The sequence below is a fragment of the Lepus europaeus genome, chromosome 10 (assembly GCF_033115175.1).
Source record: "Lepus europaeus isolate LE1 chromosome 10, mLepTim1.pri, whole genome shotgun sequence".
Lineage (NCBI taxonomy): Eukaryota > Metazoa > Chordata > Mammalia > Lagomorpha > Leporidae > Lepus > Lepus europaeus.
In genome coordinates, this window is record NC_084836.1 from 122,993,174 (window position 1) to 123,014,577 (window position 21,404).

At 37.6% G+C, this 21,404-nt stretch overlaps 1 protein-coding gene across 1 annotated transcript in view; it reads right to left on the minus strand.

Annotated features, from left to right (window-relative positions):
- The window catches only part of SYCP2 (synaptonemal complex protein 2), a 70,539-nt gene that overhangs the window by 31,223 nt on the left and 17,912 nt on the right, over window positions 1-21,404 (minus strand). The window contains exons 4-17 of the mRNA XM_062202415.1: window positions 21,019-21,147; window positions 20,213-20,317; window positions 19,903-19,927; window positions 16,994-17,079; window positions 16,346-16,431; window positions 16,037-16,071; window positions 14,801-14,943; window positions 14,668-14,720; window positions 12,748-12,793; window positions 11,511-11,606; window positions 7,513-7,573; window positions 4,766-4,914; window positions 2,977-3,051; window positions 2,382-2,528 (exon numbers count right to left, since the gene is read on the minus strand). Of these exons, the coding sequence (XP_062058399.1) occupies window positions 2,382-2,528; window positions 2,977-3,051; window positions 4,766-4,914; window positions 7,513-7,573; window positions 11,511-11,606; window positions 12,748-12,793; window positions 14,668-14,720; window positions 14,801-14,943; window positions 16,037-16,071; window positions 16,346-16,431; window positions 16,994-17,079; window positions 19,903-19,927; window positions 20,213-20,317; window positions 21,019-21,147 (1,236 nt within the window). The remainder of the gene's footprint in view (window positions 1-2,381; window positions 2,529-2,976; window positions 3,052-4,765; window positions 4,915-7,512; window positions 7,574-11,510; window positions 11,607-12,747; window positions 12,794-14,667; window positions 14,721-14,800; window positions 14,944-16,036; window positions 16,072-16,345; window positions 16,432-16,993; window positions 17,080-19,902; window positions 19,928-20,212; window positions 20,318-21,018; window positions 21,148-21,404) is intronic.

Below are 21,404 nucleotides of genomic sequence, written 5' to 3' on the forward strand. Positions count from 1 at the left end.
CCATCTTCTACTGTGTCCCAGGCTATAGCAGAAAGCTGGATCGGATTGGAGCAGCCAGGACTTGAATCTGCGCCCATATGGGATTCCTCACTGTAGGTGGTGGCTTTACCCACTACGATGATACAGCGCCGGCCCCTCTCCACTATTTATGATTCAACAGGTTTAAGGCAGGGTCTAAGAATCTAGATTTTAATAAGCACTCAACATAATTCTGATAAAACATGAAAGCTAACTATTATGATCTAATTGTCTAGGTGAAATAAAACATTTTTAATTTAACTGAGGACTCAAAACTAAAGGAGAAAATGAGCAGCAGAAATATGCCAAAATGTCTAAGAGCCTATGGGAGTAACAGTAGCCAAATGTTAAAAGATTAGTGAAAACGGAAATAACCAGAAAACTCCATGAAGAAAGGAAAATGAACCAAGACTCATAAACATGTGCATGCACTAGGTAAGGTTAAGGGGAAAAAAAGCAACAAACAATGTACGTCATCAACAGGCAAGAATGAGCACGGCATGCAAAACGACTGACCCTATTAAAAGTGGAAACTATATAGGGCCGGCACTGTGGCGTAGCGGGTAAAGGCACTGCCTGCAGAGCTGGAATCCCATATGGGCATCAGGTTAAGTCCCAGCTGCTCCACTTCCGATCCAGCTCTCTGATATGGTCTGGGAAAGCAGGAGAAGATGGCCCAAGTCCTTGAGCCCCTGCAACTGTGTGGGAGACCCGGAAGAAGCTCCAGGCTCCTGGCTTCGGATTGGCACAGCTCCAGCTATTATAGTCAGTTGGGGAGAGAATCAGCGATGGAAGACTCACTCTCTGCCTCTCCTTCTCTCTAACTTTCAAATAAATCAATCTTAAAAAAAAAAAAAAACTATACTACGATTTTAAACAAAAAGACTTAAATTATAGAAATGAATTAAATTCTTTGAGTCAGTGGGAAACATGAAGATCATGAAGATTTTGAGCAAAAGAAGGCTAACTGAATAATGATATTTATGAGAAAAAAAAATCACTGGTATGACCAAAGCAGCTCACAAGATGAAGCAAAAGTGTCAAAGACCAGTTACGATGCTAATGTATTATCCTAGGTATGCTAAGATGAGTAATGGTAGAAGGAACAGGAAAGGATATGAGATACTATGAAAGAACAATCTAAGCACTTTGGTCCTTAAATATGGAGGAGAGCCTGGAATCAATGGTATCACCAGAAAAATTAACGGTAGTTACTACTGCAGTATGGAGGCAGGGATAGAACTGAGGCAAAAGACAAAGTGTCTTAGGTGAGACTTCAGGAAAGAACTTGAAAAGACATGCAAAAGGAAATAGAACAAGAGCCCCCGCTGTGGCATAGCAGGTCAAACTGCCACCTGCAGTGCTGGCATCCCATATGGACGCCTGTTCGATACCCATCTGCTCCACTTCTGATCCAGCTCTCTGCTATGGCTTGGGATAGCAGAAGATGGCTCAAGTCTTTGGGCCCCTGCACCCACGTAGGAGACCTGGAAGAGGCTCCTGGCTCTGGATCGGTGCAGCTCCAGCCACTGCGGCCAACTGGGGAGTGAATCAGCAGATGGAAGCCCTCTCTCTCTCTCTCTCTCTCTCTCTCTCTCTCTGGCTCTCCTCTTTCTGTGTAACTTTGACTTTCAAATAGGTCTTTTTTTTAAAAAAAAAAAAAAGAAATTTAGCTATAGAACTTAAGTTGCTGCACCACAACACTGGTGAAATTCAGCTACAGAACTTTGAAGTCTGGTACTTTTAAGAGCTCAAATTATACACTTGAAAGACACTGAAGCTCAAGCTTGATTTTTGGAACAAACCTGATTAAAGGTGGGGGAAAATCTCTAATGTAGGAAGGAAGAGAATGTACTAAAACCAGTCAAAGAAAGAGAGGACTTTGAGAACGTTGTCAACAATGTCATGTGTCAAATATCACAGCAAGGGATGGAAGAGGTTGAGAAATGCTTGTATTAGATATGGCCTACAGGAGGTCTTCAATGAAGCAGGAAGGTGAGTGAAAAAGGAAGTGAATGCTGTGCTTTCTTTATGCAAATGATATTATAAATTTGTAATCTGCTTGTACATTGTAGCCAAACACAAAGGAATAATGTAAAAAAGCAGTAGTTATTCTCCCTTCTATCTCTAATTTTGAATTTATAAGTATAAAGTATAGTACACCTTGTCCTAACCCCTAACTCCTAATATGTGTACAAAATCTGCTAAAACACTATCTCGTTTGCATTTGTAGAAGGCAGAGGCAAGAACTCTGAAATGTGTTTAATTAAGGTTATTGGTAAATCTTCAATACTTTCTTTTTGTACTTATATATAGCAATAATTTGATCCATGCTAGTAATACAAACATTTTATCATATTTACCCCAAGCAGACTACGTTTTCTGTTCTCTTGATTATTGTTTTTGATATACTTTGTAGGTTTAGCAAATTCCTTTTGAGGATTAGACTTTTCTTTTAAAAAAACAAATTCTTCTTCAACTGATGAGAGTTGACTTTCTGGTACTAAAATCTGTTAAAGAAGTTGGAAAAAGTACTTAAAACTGAAAACACAGAAGTTCTCAAAAATCACTGGACTTATTAATGAAGCTCCTACTCACCCCACATTTACAAATGTTAATTTTCTCTATTTATGGACTGTTATTACAAAATGATCCAAGAAAAAATGTCCACTTTTTCAAATGTTAACAGACACAAGTTTTATCATTAATAGAATGACATATTTTTAAGTTTTAAAGTATCAAAATTGGTATTAATAACTACTAAAATTAACTATGAACATGTTTAAAAATCATATACAGTTCGTTAGAGTTCTGTTTATAATAAGATCATTTGTTTTTTAGATATTCCCTTTCAGAGATCAACTTTATCATTGTGCTATTATTTAGGGTAAAACTTGGCCTAACAATAAACATTTGTGTACAAAAAAAAAAAAAAACAATTGGTTAAGTCAGATATACCTGTGATCCACTTGCATCAAAAAGTACATGCACCGATGTTTTGGCAATGGAAATACCTTGCTTTCTGGTAAATTCCTAAAATTAAATGAATTCAAAGTGATACAATTTTCATTTTCTTTCCATTTCATGCACTTATTTCCTACCTTTCTTCCAAAATTTCCAATTTATCCCAAATCACTTTGCAAATACAAGGAATCTTCAAAAATTCATGGAGAGTAAGTACTACAAATAAGCTGCATGAATTTCATTTTTAAGATGTATCTATTCTGAAAGCTGGCGTCAGAGACAGAGGGACAGAGACCTCCTGTCTACTCAATTCACTCCAGATGGCCACAGCAGCCAGGGCCGGGCCAGGCTGAAGCCAGCAGCTCGTCCACGTTTCCCACGTGGGCGGCAGAGACATAAATACTTGGGCAGTCCTCCACTGCTTTTTCCCACGCCATTAGCAGGGAGTAAGTGGAGCAGCTGGGGCACCCACCAACTGCACCCAATGGGATGCCAGCATCACAAGTAGTGGCTTTAGCCATTACATTGACCCCATGAATTTCAATTTTCTGCAAAGTATACTTATCTTTTTTTCCCTATGAAACTTTAAAACTTTTGAGAGGCAGAAAGAGGGAGGGAGGGAGGGAGACCGATGATGTGGCATAGTGGGTAAAGCCGCCACCTCCAGTGCCAGCATCCCATATGAGTTCTGGTTCGAGTCCCGGCTGCTCCACTTCTGATCCAGCTTTCTGATATGACCTGGGAAAGCAGTAGAAGACGGCCCAAGGTCTTGGACCCCTGCACCCGCATGGGAGACCTGGAAGAAACTCCTGACTCCTGGCTTCAGATCAGCACAGCTCTGGCCGTTGTGGCCAATTTGGGAGTGAACCAGTGGATGGAAGACCTCTCTCTCTGCCTCTCCGTCTCTCTAATTCTGACTTTCAAATAAATAAATCTTTAAAGGGGGGGGGGCAGAGAGAGGGGGACATAGAGGGGGAGAAAGAGAGAGAGAAATACACTCCCATCCACTTATTTACTGCCCAAATGACCCCAGATGTTTGGGAGCCAGGAACTCAATCCAGTTCTCCCACAAGGGTGGTAGGAATGCAGTTACCTGAGCCACCACTGCGCCTCCTACACTCTGAATTAGCCGAAGTTGGAGTCAGGAGCCAGAGCTGGCCATGTACCTCAAGTTCTCAGACGTGAGATGTAGGGCATCTTAAAACATCAGGCTAATTGCCTGCCTCTTCTTTCCATGACCTTTTTGAACAGCCCTCAAATATCTTCTGCTGTTCTTCAACATAAGACTTTTATATTACATGAACTTGTCTACAGAGTATGTCCCCAAACCATCACTTGAACTGTTACCCGAGATTCTCAAACAGTAACTTAAAGCCCATCTCCACAGTAATGCCTTCCTTCAAAAACCTCTTAATGAGCATTCTTTCTTCATTTCTGAAATTCATTTGTCCTAGGCCAGTTATTTACTTCTTTGGAGGCTATCATCTGTCTAATTCTCACAATGTCTAAGGCATTGAAAATAGTTCACCTCATTTCATTTTTAAAATGACTTGCAAGAATTTTCAAGCAGCTCCTGCTAACTTCTGTCATCTGAGATAACTTTCTAACAGGTGCTTAGCAAGATACAGCTAACAAGCTGATGATGGTTATTCAACTGCACCAAAACCTGCATGTTATTTTAAGAATTCTAGAAGGAAAAAAAAAGCAATGAAACTTCCAGCCCCAGACTGTGTCCAGAATTACAAAAATCGTTAAGTATTTATTCAAGAGTTTAAAAACTTACCCTATTTTTATTTGCACCAAAAATTTTTTGAGTTACATCACCGATTTCTAATGATGCATCAAAATACAAAAGCAATTCTCTTCCTTCTCTATTACTAATTTTTACTATATTTTTCAGAATTATATTCAGTAGCTTCTTTGATTCTCTCACTGTGCACAAATCAAATCACACTGATTAGTTTACATGCATTTCTATGATGCTGTTCTATGAATATACTATAACTATGAAAAGCATATATCAATTCAAATTATTTGAATCAAAATCAAACTTTTAGAATTGAGGGCTTAATCAGTTCCAGTATTAACTACCTATGCAAACAAACCGATTTACCTTTAAGACTCTTAGTGTCCTGAATGAGGTAAGAGTCCCAATTAAGTTCTAGACACTAACAGATTCTTGACAAAATATTCCTTGAACATGTATGAATAATCTATTTTATTAATTTTAAGAAGGCAAAAACCCAATTTCATATAATTGCTATATTTCTAGGTATAGCAATCTATTCAACTATTTCTATTAAATCCACAGATATGAATTGATAGAGCAAAGACTTGAAGGATGTGAATGGAAAACTCAGAAATTAGCCTTCAAGAAGAACAGATACATTTCTTCTGTTTACATGAATGTTTATAGCAGCATTTATATAACAGCTAAAAACTGGGATATTTCAAATACTCATCAACAGGTAAATGGATAATCAAATTGAAGTACACCTATACAATACAATGCCACCCAGAAATAAACTATTGTCCATGCAAGAAAGTTAAAATAGACAAAAATTGCTACATGATTCCATTTTTATAAATTCTAGAAAATGTAAGCTTATCTACAGTGAAGACATTAGTGATTGCCTGGGTGTGCAGTATGAGAAAGAATGGATAGATAAGAAATTCAAGGAACTTTGGGTCAAAGGACATTGTTTATTAACTTGGTTTCCATGTACATATACTCATCAATCTGATGAAAGCTATAAAAAACCTTCAGCTAACATATCTAATAGTAAAATGATGAATGCTCTTCCTCCCAAGTTAAGATTAGGATATAAGCCAAGATGTCAACTTCTACCATTTCTATTAAATATTGTACTGAAGGTTCTATCCATAACAACACAGCAATGGAGGGAGGAATGGGGGTGGGGAGAGTAATTATATAAGGAATAGAAAGTAAAGTAAAACTGTATGTTTAGGGGCTGGTGTTGGGGCACAGCAGATAAAGCCACTGCCTGCAGTGCCATCATCCCATATGGGCACCGGTTCAAGTTCTGGCTGCTCCACTTCCAATCCAGCTCTCTGCTTTGGCCTTGGAAAGCAGTAGAGGACGACCCTGGTCCTTGGGCCCCTGCAGCTGCATGTGAGACCCGGAAGAAGTTCCTGGCTTTAGACTCAGCTCTGGCCATTGCGGCCATCTAGGGAGTGAGCCAGTGGAGATTAGACCTCTCTTTCTCTCTCCTTTTCAAATAAATAGATTTTTTTAAGATTTATTTATTTGAAAGTCAAGAGTTACACAGAGAAAGAAGGAGAGGCAGAGAGAAGTCCTCCATCCGCTGGTTCACTCCTCAAATAGCCACAGTGGCTGAAGCTGTGCCCATCTGAAGCCAGGAGGAAGGAGCCTTCTCCGGTTCTTCCACGTGGGTACAGGGGCCCAAGGTCTTGGGCCATCTTCTACTTCTTTCCCAGGCCATAGCAGAGAGGTGGATTGGAAGTGGAGCAGCTGGGACTTGAACCAGTGCCCATATTGGATGCTGGTCTGTAAATCTTAAAACAAAAAAAGAACACACAAAAACTATGTTTGCAGACATCAGGATATGTAAGAACTCCTAAAAGTCAATTAAAAAAAGTCCATCTCGGCCGGCGCCGCGGCTCAGTAGGCTAATCCTCCGCCTTGCGGCGCCGGCACACCAGGTTCTAGTCCCGGTCGGGGCACCGATCCTGTCCCGGTTGCCCCTCTTCCAGGCCAGCTCTCTGCTGTGGCCAGGGAGTGCAGTGGAGGATGGCCCAAGTGCTTGGGCCCTGCACCCCATGGGAGACCAGGAGAAGCACCTGGCTCCTGCCATCGGATCAGCGCGGTGCGCCGGCCGCAGCACGCCTACCGCGGCGGCCATTGGAGGGTGAACCAACGGCAAAAAGGAAGACCTTTCTCTCTGTCTCCCTCTACTGTCCACTCTGCCTGTCAAAAAAAAAAAAAAAAAAAAGAAAAAAAAAAGTCCATCAAAAAATGAACAAAATATTTAAGCATCACTTCACAAAGATATACAAAAGGTTGATAAGCACATGAAATCACTGGTGATTAGGAAAATGCAAATAAAAAAATCATAATGAAATACCACTACACAGCTACTGAAATGACTAAAATGTCTTAATGCCTGAATTTGTAATGGTTCCAGTCTGCTAAGTTATTTGATTGTGTCTGTCAGCATTATTCAATTTCATTTATAGGAGCAGAGAAATTTAATATTTGGATTTAACCCAACAAGTGAAATGGATGGGCATGAGCCATAAACATACTGATGAGAGGGAGGGAAAATTCATCATGGGTTCTAGACTTGATAAACCAAGAAATGAATAAAGTAGGGAGCTGGGAGATGGGGCAGGAGAAGCTGGGTGTCAGAGAATTTGAGGAATTATGAATGTGAACTGAAAATAATGATTTGGCATTCATTAGCATTTTGTCATCCCACAGAAAAAATCAACATTTTTCCATGTAAGAATTAAGAAAAGAATTATTAAAAAAAAAAAAAAAGCTAGTACCTTCAATGTTGTATATTTGTACTTTTTCCTCAGGCACAGTAACTGCCTCCCATTGATGATCCTTAAATTTAAAAAACAGGTTTTGATCAAAACATTAATTTTTCTTGATTTAAAACATCTTTAAACACCAATTTCTAAGTTACAAAAATTCAGAAAGTTTTTGTTTACTAATATTACTAAGTAATCCATTTATATAATACATTTCTTGCTCTGTTAATCAGATCTATTTGTTCACTTTTTAAAAAGGAAATGACAGTGATTTGGTATAACTAGTTAAAGTTTACACTGGGGGCTGGCACAGCAGGTGAAGCTGCCATCTGAGATGCCAGCATTGCATATGGACACTGGATAGACTATAGGCTGCTCCACTTTTGATCCAGATTCCTGCTAATGCTCCTGGGAAAGCAGTGGAGGATAGTCCAAGTGCTTGGGCCCCTGAACCCACAGGGGAGACCTAGAAGAAGCTCCTGGCTTCCACACGGCCCAGGTCCAGCCCAAGCCACTGAGGCCATTTGGGGAGGGAACCAGAGGATGGAAGATCTGTCTCTCCTTTCTGTGTAACTCCGTCATTCAAATAAGCAAAGAAATCTTTAAAAAAAAAAATTAGGCAAACTAGACTCTTCTATGCCTGCAAAATGATGCCATTTGTCAACTTAATACATTCTCCTGATGCATCCGTCACTTCTGGTACCAGGGCATGTGCTCACCCCCTAACCCGTTTGCATATCCAATTATAAAAGGCTTGGTGGGAGGCAGGAGAGACCTCTCTTTCCACCATGGCCACTGCTGAGAAGTACCACTCTTATTTTCTCTTTACACCATGGAATGCACACCAATATAGTATTCCTGTTTTCTCTCTTCCCGCAGTAGAAAAGACAGACCTCTCCTGCTCTCATTCAGAGGTAGTGTTCAGGTATTCCCTCTTTCCTCGTTTACTATTCCTCATTTACTGTCAACACCTTAGCCCACTCACGTTGGGTATCTCTATGCAGGGTGGTCCACACATGCATGAATGTATGTTTATTCCCTCACTGCTAAATAAATTGTGTTCCTATTCTGCATGTTACCAGTCTCTGCTTAGCATTTCTATTTCTGTAGAAAGAACCTGGGTTAAAAATTAATATATTCATTGCTTATATCAATATTATTTAGTTTCTTATTCTTAACCAAACAATAATGCCTGTTAATCATTATTAAAGGTTATCCTTTCTAAAAATGTTACCAACTCCTTTTATTTTTCCTTTGAAACATTTTGTGAAGTCCTATTCTTTCCTCAGTACACAAATCTACTACAAGGTCCTGCAAGCACAATGCTGATCACCTGAATGCTGCCAGGTCGAAGCACTGCATGCACACGAATAATAAGCTAAAATGCTTGCCCTTTCCAGGCATTCTCACGAATACAGATCAGGTGTTCTAAGCAGCAGATCTACAAAGCAGAAGGACCTGAGGTGAGCATGATCATGATCTGAGTCATGGGAATTAAGAAAAAAAAAAAAAAAGAGAGAGAGACTGGAACACAGTTATCATTGAGAATGCTATGAAATATCAAAGAAATAGCCAGGAGCCAAGTCATAAATAGTTTGGGATGCCACATTAAAGACACAAAAGAAAGGTTTAAGCAGTTACTCTGTAGAGACTGGTTTCTACACACAGGAGGAACCAGAGTTACAGCGCAGCAGGTTAAGTTGCTGCCCACAATACTAGCATCCCAAGTCAGAGTACTGGTTCACATTGTGGCTGCCACTTAACCACTTTCTTGTTAATAAGCCTGTGAAAACAGATGATGGCCCAAGTACTCAGGCTCTTGTCATTCATGTTGGAGACCTGGATGGAGCTCCCTGTTCCTGGATTTGGCCTGACCCAGCTTCTGCTGCTGAGGCCATTTGGAAAGTGAACCAGTTGATAGAAGATTTGTTTCTCCCTCTCATCACTCTGCCTTTCAATAAAGTAATTTTTTTAAAAAAGGTAACTATATAAAAAAGAAGGAACTCAGGAAGTACATGCCACGGCTATTCTGGAGAGTTTTTTTTTGTTTTGTTTTGTTTTGTTTTTTTTGACAGGCAGAGTGGACAGTGAGAGAGAGAGACAGACAGAGAGAAAGGTCTTCCTTTTCCTTTGGTTTACCCCACAGTGGCCACTGCGGCCAGCACGCTTCGCCGATCCAAAGCCAGGAACCAGGTGCTTCTCCTGGCCTCCCATGTGGGTGCAGGGCCCAAGGACCTGGGCCATCCTCCACTGCCTTCCTGGGCCACAGCAGAGAGCTGGACTGGAAGAGGAACAACCGGGACAGAATCCGGCGCCCCGACCGGGACTAGAACCCGGTGTACCAACACTGCAGGCGGATGGTTAGCCTAGTGAGCCGCGGCGCTGGCCACTGGAGAGATTTTAAATATATTTTTGGGAAGAAGAATTTCCCAGCATCTTGATTAGTATTGAAAACACTATTTAATATACTTGAATGCATTTGATATTTTCTCTCATACAGAATACTATAGTGTAACTTTACTTTTTGTCTAAATTATCCAATAGGCCAAGGTTGAGAAGACAGGGACTATATCAATACTATTCTCTTCCAAAATGAAATTCAAGTTCCTGAAAGAAAATTCAGTTAAAAATACCCCTAATCCTCCTAAAAAGCCATACAGGAGAAATGTATTAAAGTCCCTGAGAATCAGAACTAGTCTCTAGAACTCAATTTAATTGAGCATTCTATGAAAAGTACTCTAAAATAAAATTTTAAAGTATACAGAAATCCTGAGATATTTCATTATTGCTCATCCATAAAGAGTTTGCCCAAAAGAAAAAGCAGGACTCTACAAGACTGAAAAAACTAAAAGCTTTTATTATATGATCACCAACCTCAACCAGATTACCAAGTGCTGACTCTCACTCAAAATTTGGCAAAGTGACTGCAGAATTTGAGTTAGAAGTATGCTGATGTACCAAAAATGAGGTAGTTGCTATTAAGAAACAATGGCTCAAAGATTTTCCTCAGGAAGAAATATGCCAACTGAGAATTGTAAGCACAGCTATGATATGGCATGAAAGAACTAAAAATTACTTCCAAATGCTACAGTAGGAATCAATTCCTCACTACTTTAGAGAAAATTTTATGAAATAGAACATTTATATCATTGCCTATTAATGGTATATATATTTTTTATTTGACAGAGTTAGACAGTGAGAGGGAGAGAGAGAGAAAGGTCTTCCTTCTGTTGGTTCACCCCCCAAATGGCCGCCACGGCCGGAGTTATACCAATCCGAAGCCAGGAGCCAGGTGCTTCCTCCTGGTCTCCCATGCAGGTGCAGGGCCCAAGCACTTGGGCCATCCTCCACTGCCCTCCCAGGCCACAGCAGAGAGCTGGACTGGAAGAGGAGCAACCAGGACTAGAACCTGGTGCCCATAGGGGATGCCAGCGCTGCAGGTGGAAGACTAACCAAGTAAGCCATGGTGCCAGCCCCTGTTAATGGTATATTTAACAGAGTGACCGCCTGTGTACTTGAGTAATTGCTATATTTTTATAAAGTCCATTCATTTTGTCCATGTAAAATTTTACTTCTCATTAACATGTGATATATTTGAAAAGCTTAAATGCTAAACATTTAGCATTAATCTTCTGTTAATAAAACAGCAAAAATAATTTTTACTTCCAGTTAGCTTGGTTATGCTAATCAGAACTACAAGAGCTAACACTGAAATCAATTTAAAAGATGGCTAGAAAAATATATATTCATATTCTAAATTTAAAAATTTATATATACAAGGGTACTTCAGTGTTCAGGAAAAACTGAATTAGATGTCTATTTTGGTTCAAAAACTCTGAAATCCATGCATAGTTTTTTCACAATATATATTTTTCTATCAATTTTTTGAAGACCCTTTGAATTTTTTCTCAAATTTTTTCACCAAAATAAAGTTCTTTTCATGCCATTTTTCCATAAACTTTCTGAAGAATCCTCATATACTTATTGCATACAGAGGGAATAAAGCTTACATCATCATCTCCAGCAACGTAGAAGGATAGAGTTTGGCTCCCAATATTAAAATCAATCCAAAATTCCTCAAGTTTTTCATCTGATGGTATCTTCAGCTAAAGAAGCAAACATATTATTATGCTCTTAAAAATTACAACAGAAAATTCTCATCAGGATATATTCAAAGCTGATGATCTCTTATTTTTTCCCCATGGTAGAGTTGTCACAACTACAGGCCAAAAGTCAGTTAGTCACTCATGATATGAGCACAGCTATCCCAAAAGCCAGAGATCGTGGGCTCAATGCAAAGAAGAGCAGAGTCCAGCCTGAAGACTTAACCTTGGGGCTCTGTGAGGAAGACAGGGGACTTCAAAGAGGCCAGTGGAACCACTCCTATGTTCCTCAAGGGATCTTGGGAGTTATAGGTAGTCTCCTACAGGTCCCTTCATGCTCACCAGATCTGTCGAAGCACATAATTAGAAAAATTTAGTTTGTTGATTTTAACTGGTTGTTTTTAATTCTAGAATCCAGCAACACGGTATTCCATAAAGCAAAGTGTTCCTTGAATCTTTTTATTTATTTATTTATTTATTTATTTTTATTTGACAGATAGAGTTAAGACAGTGAGAGAGACAGAGAGAAAGGTCTTCCTTCCATTGGTTCACCCCTCAAATGGCCACTAAGGCCGGCTCTGTGCCGATTCGAAGCCAGGAAACAGGTGCTTCCTCCTGGTCTTCCAAGCGGGGAGAACCGGCGCCCACATGGGATGCCGGTGCCGGAGGTGTAGGATTAACCAAGTGAGCCACGGCGCCAGCCCCTCCTTGAATCTTTTTTTTAAAAGTATAGTTAAAAGTTGAAGAAACAGAAAGGATACGTGTAACATGTAAGTAAATTTACAAACAATAAAAGGAAACAAATTTCAATATTTTATACATAGATTAGCTAGCTTCAAGCTATCACAAATATTCCAAGTGCTAGTAAGGGCTGAAAATATTAGTCTGAATAAATTCATGGGCTTGAATAATAAAACAGGAGAAAATCTGGACAACTAGCTTTAAATCTGTTATTCTTGGCTACAGGTAATGCTGTTCCATAAAATGTCCCCTGGTGTTACTGTCATATACAGAATACTAGACCAGCTATATTTATGATCTAATAATTACTAATTTTAATGTTATCAATTTGTAACTCATAATTCACTGGACTCTTGCATCAAAATTCATCCAATAACTAAAATGTATTAAATTTAAGACTTACCTCATATTTATCAAGAAATGCTGCCAAACAAGGAAATGTAAAGACTCTGAAATAAAAAAAAGTAGTTTAAGAAAAAAATTAAGCCTTCAAAGGGCAATCTTGTCTGGTCACAGAAATCATGCCTAAAAATCAAAAGGAAATCAAACAATAGCTGTAGCAACTTAAATACAATCATATCTCCTTCTTTGTTACTGTTTAAAATAAATGTTTAATGGAAATTTATATAAAGAAAAGCATATTACTTCAAGAATGCTATTCAACGCATCTAACTAGAGTGATTGAACCAATGTTTTTTTTTTTTTATTTTTTTTTTTTTATTTTTGACAGGCAGAGTGGACAGTGAGAGAGAGAGAGACAGAGAGAAAGGTCTTCCTTTGCCGTTGGTTCACCCTCTAATGGCCGCCGCGGTAGCGCGCTGCGGCCGGCGCACCGCGCTGTTCCGATGGCAGGAGCCAGGTGCTTATCCTGGTCTCCCATGGAGTGCAGAGCCCAAACACTTGGGCCATCCTCCACTGCACTCCCTGGCCACAGCAGAGAGCTGGCCTGGAAGAGGGGCATCCGGGACAGGATCGGTGCCCCGACCGGGACTAGAACCCGGTGTGCCGGCGCCGCAAGGCGGAGGATTAGCCTGTTGAGCCACGGCGCCGGCCTTTTTTTTATTTTTTTATTTTTGACAGGCAGAGTGGACAGTGAGAGAGAGAGACAGAGAGAAAGGTCTTCCTTTGCTGTTGGTTCACCCTCCAATGGCCGCCGCGGTAGGCGCGCTGCGGCCGGCGCACCGCGCTGATCCGATGGCAGGAGCCAGGTGCTTCTCCTGGTCTCCCATGGGGTGCAGGGCCCAAGCACTTGGGTCATCCTCCACTGCACTCCCTAGCCATAGCAGAGGGCTGGCCTGGAAGAGGGGCAACCGGGACAGGATCGGTGCCCCGACCGGGACTAGAACCCGGTGTGCCGGCGCCGCAAGGTGGAGGATTAGCCTCGTGAGCCGCGGCGCCGGCCTGAACCAATGTTTTTCTACAATCAAATGAGCAGGTTCCAACTTTAGCTTATAATATTAATACGATGAAGTCTTCACAGAACTTCTAAGAAGAAAGAAAGCGATTCTGCTACTAAAAATGGCTAAAATCATGGAATGCTTCCTCAGATAATATGCTAAGTTTTTAAAATACTATCTCATTAAATTTTCCCAATGAACATATAATATTTCTGTATTATAGGTAAGGAGACAAGCAAGTAAGATTGATTAATTTTCATAATGTTATAGTAGGAAGAAGGGAATCTATGATTCAAATTTAAGCAGTATGACTCCTTACACTGAACCCTTACCCTATCTTTTGTAATCTTATTAAGTAAATATTAACTCATTCATCTGATAAATGTGTTCTAAACACTATAAGGTGCTAGATAATGACAGAACAGTATTTGCATTATCAAAACTCATAAAAATTTATGACATATACTTCCATACTCTTTTCTGAGCTTAAGTAACCTCAGATCCTACCTACATCGTTAATTATCAAGGAAGATGATTTGTTTGCTACATGTTTCAAATCCAGTTTGTGAATGTAGTAGGCAGTTGAAAGAAAGATGTGTAACTAATTTTATTATTCCTTGAACACTAAGTAATAATTCATATGCAACTCTGAAATACAGTAAACCAATTTTGGTCTTTCAAATTATTAATATATGTAAGAACACATATTTTTCTACAAAGGACAAAGCAAAACAAGGCCAGTCAACTATTATTTAACATAACCAATGTTGTAATTTATTAAATATAGATGATATTATGGTAAGATTATTTTAATTATATATGCAAATTTTACACTTAGAACAAATAAAGTTAAACCATAAATAAAATTCAAAACTAGGTCTCCTTTTTGAGCTCTATCAATAAGTGGTTTATTGTATTAAGTTTACCTTCTGTTATCTCCAAGCATGCCATTTACAAGGTTGAGAAATGTCCTACAATCCTAATTTTAAAAAGAAAGATTTTTAAAAATCAAAAAAATTTTAAATACGTCAGTAGCTTTTTAAAAAAAATAATACTTACTGTTTCAAATTCAGAGTCTTTAATCTCTTTAAATGCAGTAACAACAAAATCCAATGAAAACCATTGACATGCCAAGTCCTGCCTTTGTTTTTCTGTGGTCATTCTACATAAAGCTTCTACAATGCCCACCTGTAAGTCATAATCTATAAAAATATTAACGGTGTATTATTTGAAATTATAACATTTATAAAAGTCCATACATTTATATAGAGTATTTAGAATAAGAATTAGGAAAATATTAATGTTATTTACTCAGCTTTTTCTATTCTTCATATGGATATATCTCATCATTGTAGGAATATAGCCCAAATGATAAAACTAATAGAATGAAATTTTAAAAACATTTAAAATAGATCCCTGAATAATCAAAGACTCTACCATTTCATTATTACTATTAGAGTTCTGAATTGCAAAATAACTCATACCCTAGTGTATATATTAGTTTTTCTTTTCATGTAACATGAGATTTACAGCTATCCCAGAATACATTAAGCCTCAGTTTAATCTGTATGTAGATCATTATATCAAAATTTGCTCATACATAGAAAACTTAGGAAAAATTTATTTTTAATAAACAGTGTTTAAAAGTAATACCTAAAACCCAGTATTCTCAGACCTCCTAATTTGTTTTCAATAATTTATTTTCAAAGTGACAGTTACATGGAGACAGAGGGAGACAGAGAGAGATACCCAATGGGCCAAAAAGAAACCAGGAGTTTTATCCAGATCTCACACATGGGTGGCAGAGGCTCAAACACTTGGGGTATCTTCTGCTGCTCTTCCCAGGCCATTAGCAGGGAGCTGGCTGAAGTAGAGCAGCCAGACACAAACTGGTGCCCATACTGGATGCCTGCATCACAGGCTGCGGCTTTACTTGCTATGCCACAATGCTGGCCGCAGACCTCCTATTATTTCACATTACCAATGTGAAATTTTACAAAATTTTACAAAATGCCATCTGAACAGTTTCTGGATACAAGTAATTTAGATTTAAAAATTAAGTTATTATTAAGTCTACCATTAGGCACAAATTATATTTATCTATATCTTGTTGTCTTGAAAAATCACTTGTCCTAAGAATAACTTTCATTTTTATTTAAGTGCTTAATTGTACAAACACAATTTATGGTTTCCTCACAATCTTAACATTATAATGCTAAAATCATTTTTATTAATGGGATATTAAATACTTTTGCTAAATTTGTAATAATTTCAGATTTTGAAAGGGCATCTTACCTCCAACACCTAAAATTCTTTCTCCCATACGACTCCTGTGGATTAAAATAACATATTACAAACTGAACTAGTATCAATTACACAGAAAGCCTGTGTGTTTGGAGGAAAGACAAACTTCACTGAAACTTACAATTGGCTAGTATCAGTGACTTCTGAAGAAAATATAGGTATCTACTTAACTATATTAAAAATCTACAGAGTTTCAGTTTCAGCTACTAATACAAACTCATGGTTTGCCTTTTGCCTTACAAAATATTCTTTAAATTCTTGACTTGAACTAATTAATAGCAATATAGTATAAATTATTACATGAGAATTAACATTTCTTGGTCACAGAATATTTTTCTGGCATCCTGAGGTATTTTGTCAAGCATAGCATTCATTTTTTTTAGAATCTATGAAAGAAAAAAAAGACAGTGTAAAATTAAGCAGTCAGTATTAGAAGACTTTTTCTTAATCACTGTTTTTACAGAGAATGAAGCAGAATGGAAGAAACAATATAGTATATACAATTGTGAACTACAAAGCAGCACAAACCACAGACTATCTAAAACAGTATATAATAAGATTCTAGTATCTAAAACATTTATACTCTCTGCAACACATTTAATAATACGCTACTGTAAGATCTAAGGAAGCCAAAGGATGTTACCTTACTGCTGTTTTTATGGTTATACACATGTACATGTTTACATACATTCAACACCTTAATGTTTAAGAAGCCATAATGACTGGTTGGTATACATTCTTTTTATATCATCTGTATGTATACGTAAGTCTATAGGAAATTGTAATAAATGCTTAGAAAATAAATTTATTATGTCAATGAATCATCAAAACAGAAATATATAAAAAATTTAGCCCGAGATATAATTCTTTATTCTGATGAACTGCCATCACATTTTCTTCACTTTTTTACTTTTTATATTTAAAAACAAGATAATCAGATGACCTTACCTCCTGCTGAATACAAATATTCACTCTTGCGTCAATAACCAGGGCACAAATTTGAGGTATGAAACTTTCTATTATATGCCTTTTACCTGAATAAAAGTGGTAAATTATTGATAAATGTTGATTTTAAACCTTCTAAATGGTAATTTTCCTTATATGAATTAATGGAAAGAATATACTAGCACAGTTTTGAAGGTGGCCCACTGACTGACATCAGAAAGCATGAATAACTCCAGTTCCATTGTCTCATTTCAGGCACATAGGGAATATTTTTAGATAACAAACATAAATCACAAGTAGAAACTTATTTTTAGGCTTTTACAAAAACTGGTCTAATTATTATTTTTTTTTTTGACAGGCAGAGTTAGACAGAGAGACAGAAAGGTCTTCCTTCCTTCCATTGGTTCACCCCACAAATGGCCGCCATGGCCAGCACGCTGCGCCGATCTGAAGCCAGGAGCCAGGTGCTTCCTCCTGGTCTCCCATGTGGGTGCAGGCGCTCAAGCACTTGGGCCATCCTCCACTGCCCTCCCAGGCCACAGCAGAGAGCTGGACTGGAAGAGGAGCAACTGGGGCAGAATCTGGTGCCCCACCTGGGACTAGAACCCGAGGTGCTGGTGCCGCAGCCAGAGGATTAGCCTAGTGAGCCGCGGCACTGGCGGTCTAATTAGCTTTTAGTCATACCTCAAAAATTCTTATACTCACTAAACACTATCAACCTATCTTTCCCTCATAAAGCTATAAATAATTTGACCTATTTTTAAACATTTCCACAAGATGAAGCTTTACCAGTACTAAAAATATTAAGACTTTGCTACATTCTATTTCACAATGAAAAATTTAAAAATATTTTGAAACAATGAAAATACTGCAGCAGCCGAAGTGTGAGTTCCCAAAATGACTGTACTGAAATAAAAAAAAAAAATTACTCAGATAAAAAAGATACGATTCACTTTTAAAAGTTAAGTCACTTAACAATGGCTGGTTCTTTAGGTCTGTTTTTTTCTCCCATGTTAACTGTAAAAAAAAAAAAATTCTTTGAAAAAGGTACCATTAATTAAACTGACAATTTGTTTAAAATGGTTTTGCTTTGAAGGCAGCAAATAGATTTATTTATAAACAATTCACAGGCCTCAATCACCAATCCTGAGAAGCCTTCCTCAACTAACACAAAGAAGAAATAACTTGGATCTAACTGTGTGGTGCAATACAGTTGCTAACCACAGGTGTGTAACACAGCTACGTTGTAACACATTCTGCATTTTCAGTTGATTAATGAAATTTTGTTACATTAGACCAAGAACAGTTTACAAGCTATGGCACACTAACCAAATCCAACTCACTGCTTGTTTTTGTCTGGTTGTATTATTCATCAGCAGGTGCTCTGTGAAAAACATTTGACTTTATGTTTGATAGAGCCAACAGGGCCAAAGGTGAACTTCGATCACCCTCATGAAGTTAGCAACTGTCCGTTACAGGAATTTTTGTCAGAAACAGAAAACTGAGTATCCCAACTTGCCCTCTAACACAGAAGTTCAATGGCTTAGCAGTGGTAAAGTTTTATTGTGACTCTGACACTCAGGGACATGACCAAAATTTTTCTTGAACAGCCCTTGACCATTATTGTTGATACTGAACCACTCCAGTAGTTAGACTTGGCTGCAGAGTAGATGATGTTGCTTAATGATTTGAACCCCAAATTACACGAAAAAATAGCATTTATGTGGTAAAGTACTTAAGTCATTTAGATAACTATAGTTATTTTGAACAGCAACCTAAACCAAGTTGCTTTATACACTTCCCAGACTGTCACAAGTTTAACAAGGCATGTCATCTCCATTTCCATACAAATTTAAAACAGATACTTTTTCTTCCATGCTTCAACTACAGATCCATTGTTTTAAAAATTTGATGTGAGTGCAAAGGAAACCTCCTTATTTCAAAATCCATCAAATTGTGCAACTGAAGAGCTTCCATGTAACCTTCTATTCTGCAATGCAATGACATTCTAAATATACATATTTTAAAAAGACCGTAACAGAATCCTATTAAAGCCTTCTAAGTGATGAACATGCTCAATTACTCATGCTTCTGAATCATCATTAGCTAGGTATTATCTGCATTATCTAGGATAAAAAGATTTTTGAATGTATTAAAATTCAAAGACATTTTAATTACATAAAATCTCATTATAAGCATTACTCAACTTTGAAAACAGAGTTTGAATTTCAAGTGAAATGTTATCCCCACAAAAAAAGGAATACCATTCCCATTAGATCTGTGTAACAAGACACCTATACTCAACTACTATATTTTCAATTCATCAATAAAACATTAAGAAATTTGTTCTTTCTTTTTATAAGGACCTACAGATTAATCTCATTTTTCTTCTCTTGGTTTGCAGTCTAAAATACTGTACTGCTCTTTACAAGAACAAAACAAAGTTTCTTGATCTCTGAATTAGATAATGAGCTCCTATAATCAGGACAATCCTAGGAGAATTGCAAATTTATACAAAAACTAACAATAAACTATTGTTCTAACAGAAACATAATGTTTAAGGACTGCCATTGTGGTGCAGCAGGTTAAACTGCCACATGCAACTCCAGCAGCACATTTCAGAGTGCCAGGTCAAAGACTCCCAGTTCCTCTGCTTCTGATCCAGCTTCCTACAAATGTGCCTGGGAAGGTGGCACCAAATGGCCCAAATACTTGAGCCCCTGCCACCCATGTGGGAGACCCAGATGGAGTTCTGGAATCCTAACTTCTGCAGCATGGCCCCACCCTGGATGCTGTAGTCATCTGGGGAGTAAAATAGTGGATGGAAGATCTCTTTCTCTGTCTCCTTCTGTCACTCTGCCTTTTAAATAAGTAAATAAATCTTTAAAAATCAAAGAAAATATTTACTATACCTTTATCACTGAAGTCATAAATGACCTGAAAAAATTGAATATTTAATTTATAATTTACCATCTTCTGCTATAACTAAAATGAAACTGAAATACAGATTACATTTTAACTCATGTCTTTATTATTTAACTTTTATTAACTAACCATGCAATTATATTAATTGTATAAATGCTTTTTACAATCTGAATAAACTAATACAACCAAGTCAATAATCAATCTACTAGTGACTTTTAGACTCAGGGCACAGAGAATGCAAATTGTTTCTTAAATAAGCATATGCTTTACAACATAAGTTAAACAATGTGATTTTACCACCAAAAGATCAAACAAATCTTCTATCATATTTATTAGATCTTCATCTTTTGAATTTCCTTGACTCAGAATAATCTCCTTGGATTTTTCAAACCAGGCAGCCATGTATAAAAATAAAAATAATATATTAATAACTATTACATAAATAGTAATCGTAAGAATAAAGACATAAAATTACAGTATATCAAATTGTTTGTTTTTGAAACATCTTTTGTTAACTCACTAAATTTTCCCATGGTTTAAGATGAAAATAGACAAAATTCATGTTAATTCTATGTAGAAGACCCTTCAAATTCCTAGGTCAAGAGTACTTATCACAGCAATGAAAATAAATCATCCTCAAAACTTAAGATTACTTCAGTATCATTACTTTTTGGAAATTTTCTATTTTTTTTTTCTTATTTCAAATATCTAAGTACATACTATGTCCCAGGTACTGTCCTAGGTGCTGGTTAGAAAGCAATGAACAGAACAGACAAAAATTAATATCCTGCATTCTAGCATGTGCAACAGACAATAAACATAAAGACAAAAATAAAGTTTGACAGTAATTAAGAAGAGCTTAAGAGAATAAAATCATGGAAACGCTTCAGGGAGTCATGTGACCTTAAATTTATATGATTATCAAGAACGCTGTGTAGAGTTTCCTTCATATTTTTAATCTTTGAAATGCATACCACAAGTTACAAACATTTATTTTCCTCAATGTTTTAAAATTCCCGAAGTTATTTTTAGTTTGAAACTTTATTAGAACGCATATATTTTATATTTTCCTCACATGATTATGTTACATATTCTATACTTATCTTTTCGACTTGTCCTTGTTCTATCATAGTTAGAAGTCCAGATTGTCCCAATATGCTGATATTTTTGACACATTTTTCAACACAAATCAAAATGGTTGAAACCATTTGGATATCCTTTTTATTAAGTTCCTAAAATAAAAAGTATATATTTAAACGCCTGCAAACACAAAATAGTATGGACTATGCATGTTAGCAGCTTTATACACTTTTTAAAAATTTTTTAATTTTTTATTTTTTTTGACAGGCAGAGTGGACAGAGAGAGAGACAGAGAGAAAGGTCTTCCTTTACTGTTGGTTCACCCTCCAATGGCTGCTGTGGCCGGCGCACTGCGCTGATCCGGAGCCAGGAGCCAGGTGCTTCTCCCGGTCTCCCATGTGGGTGCAGG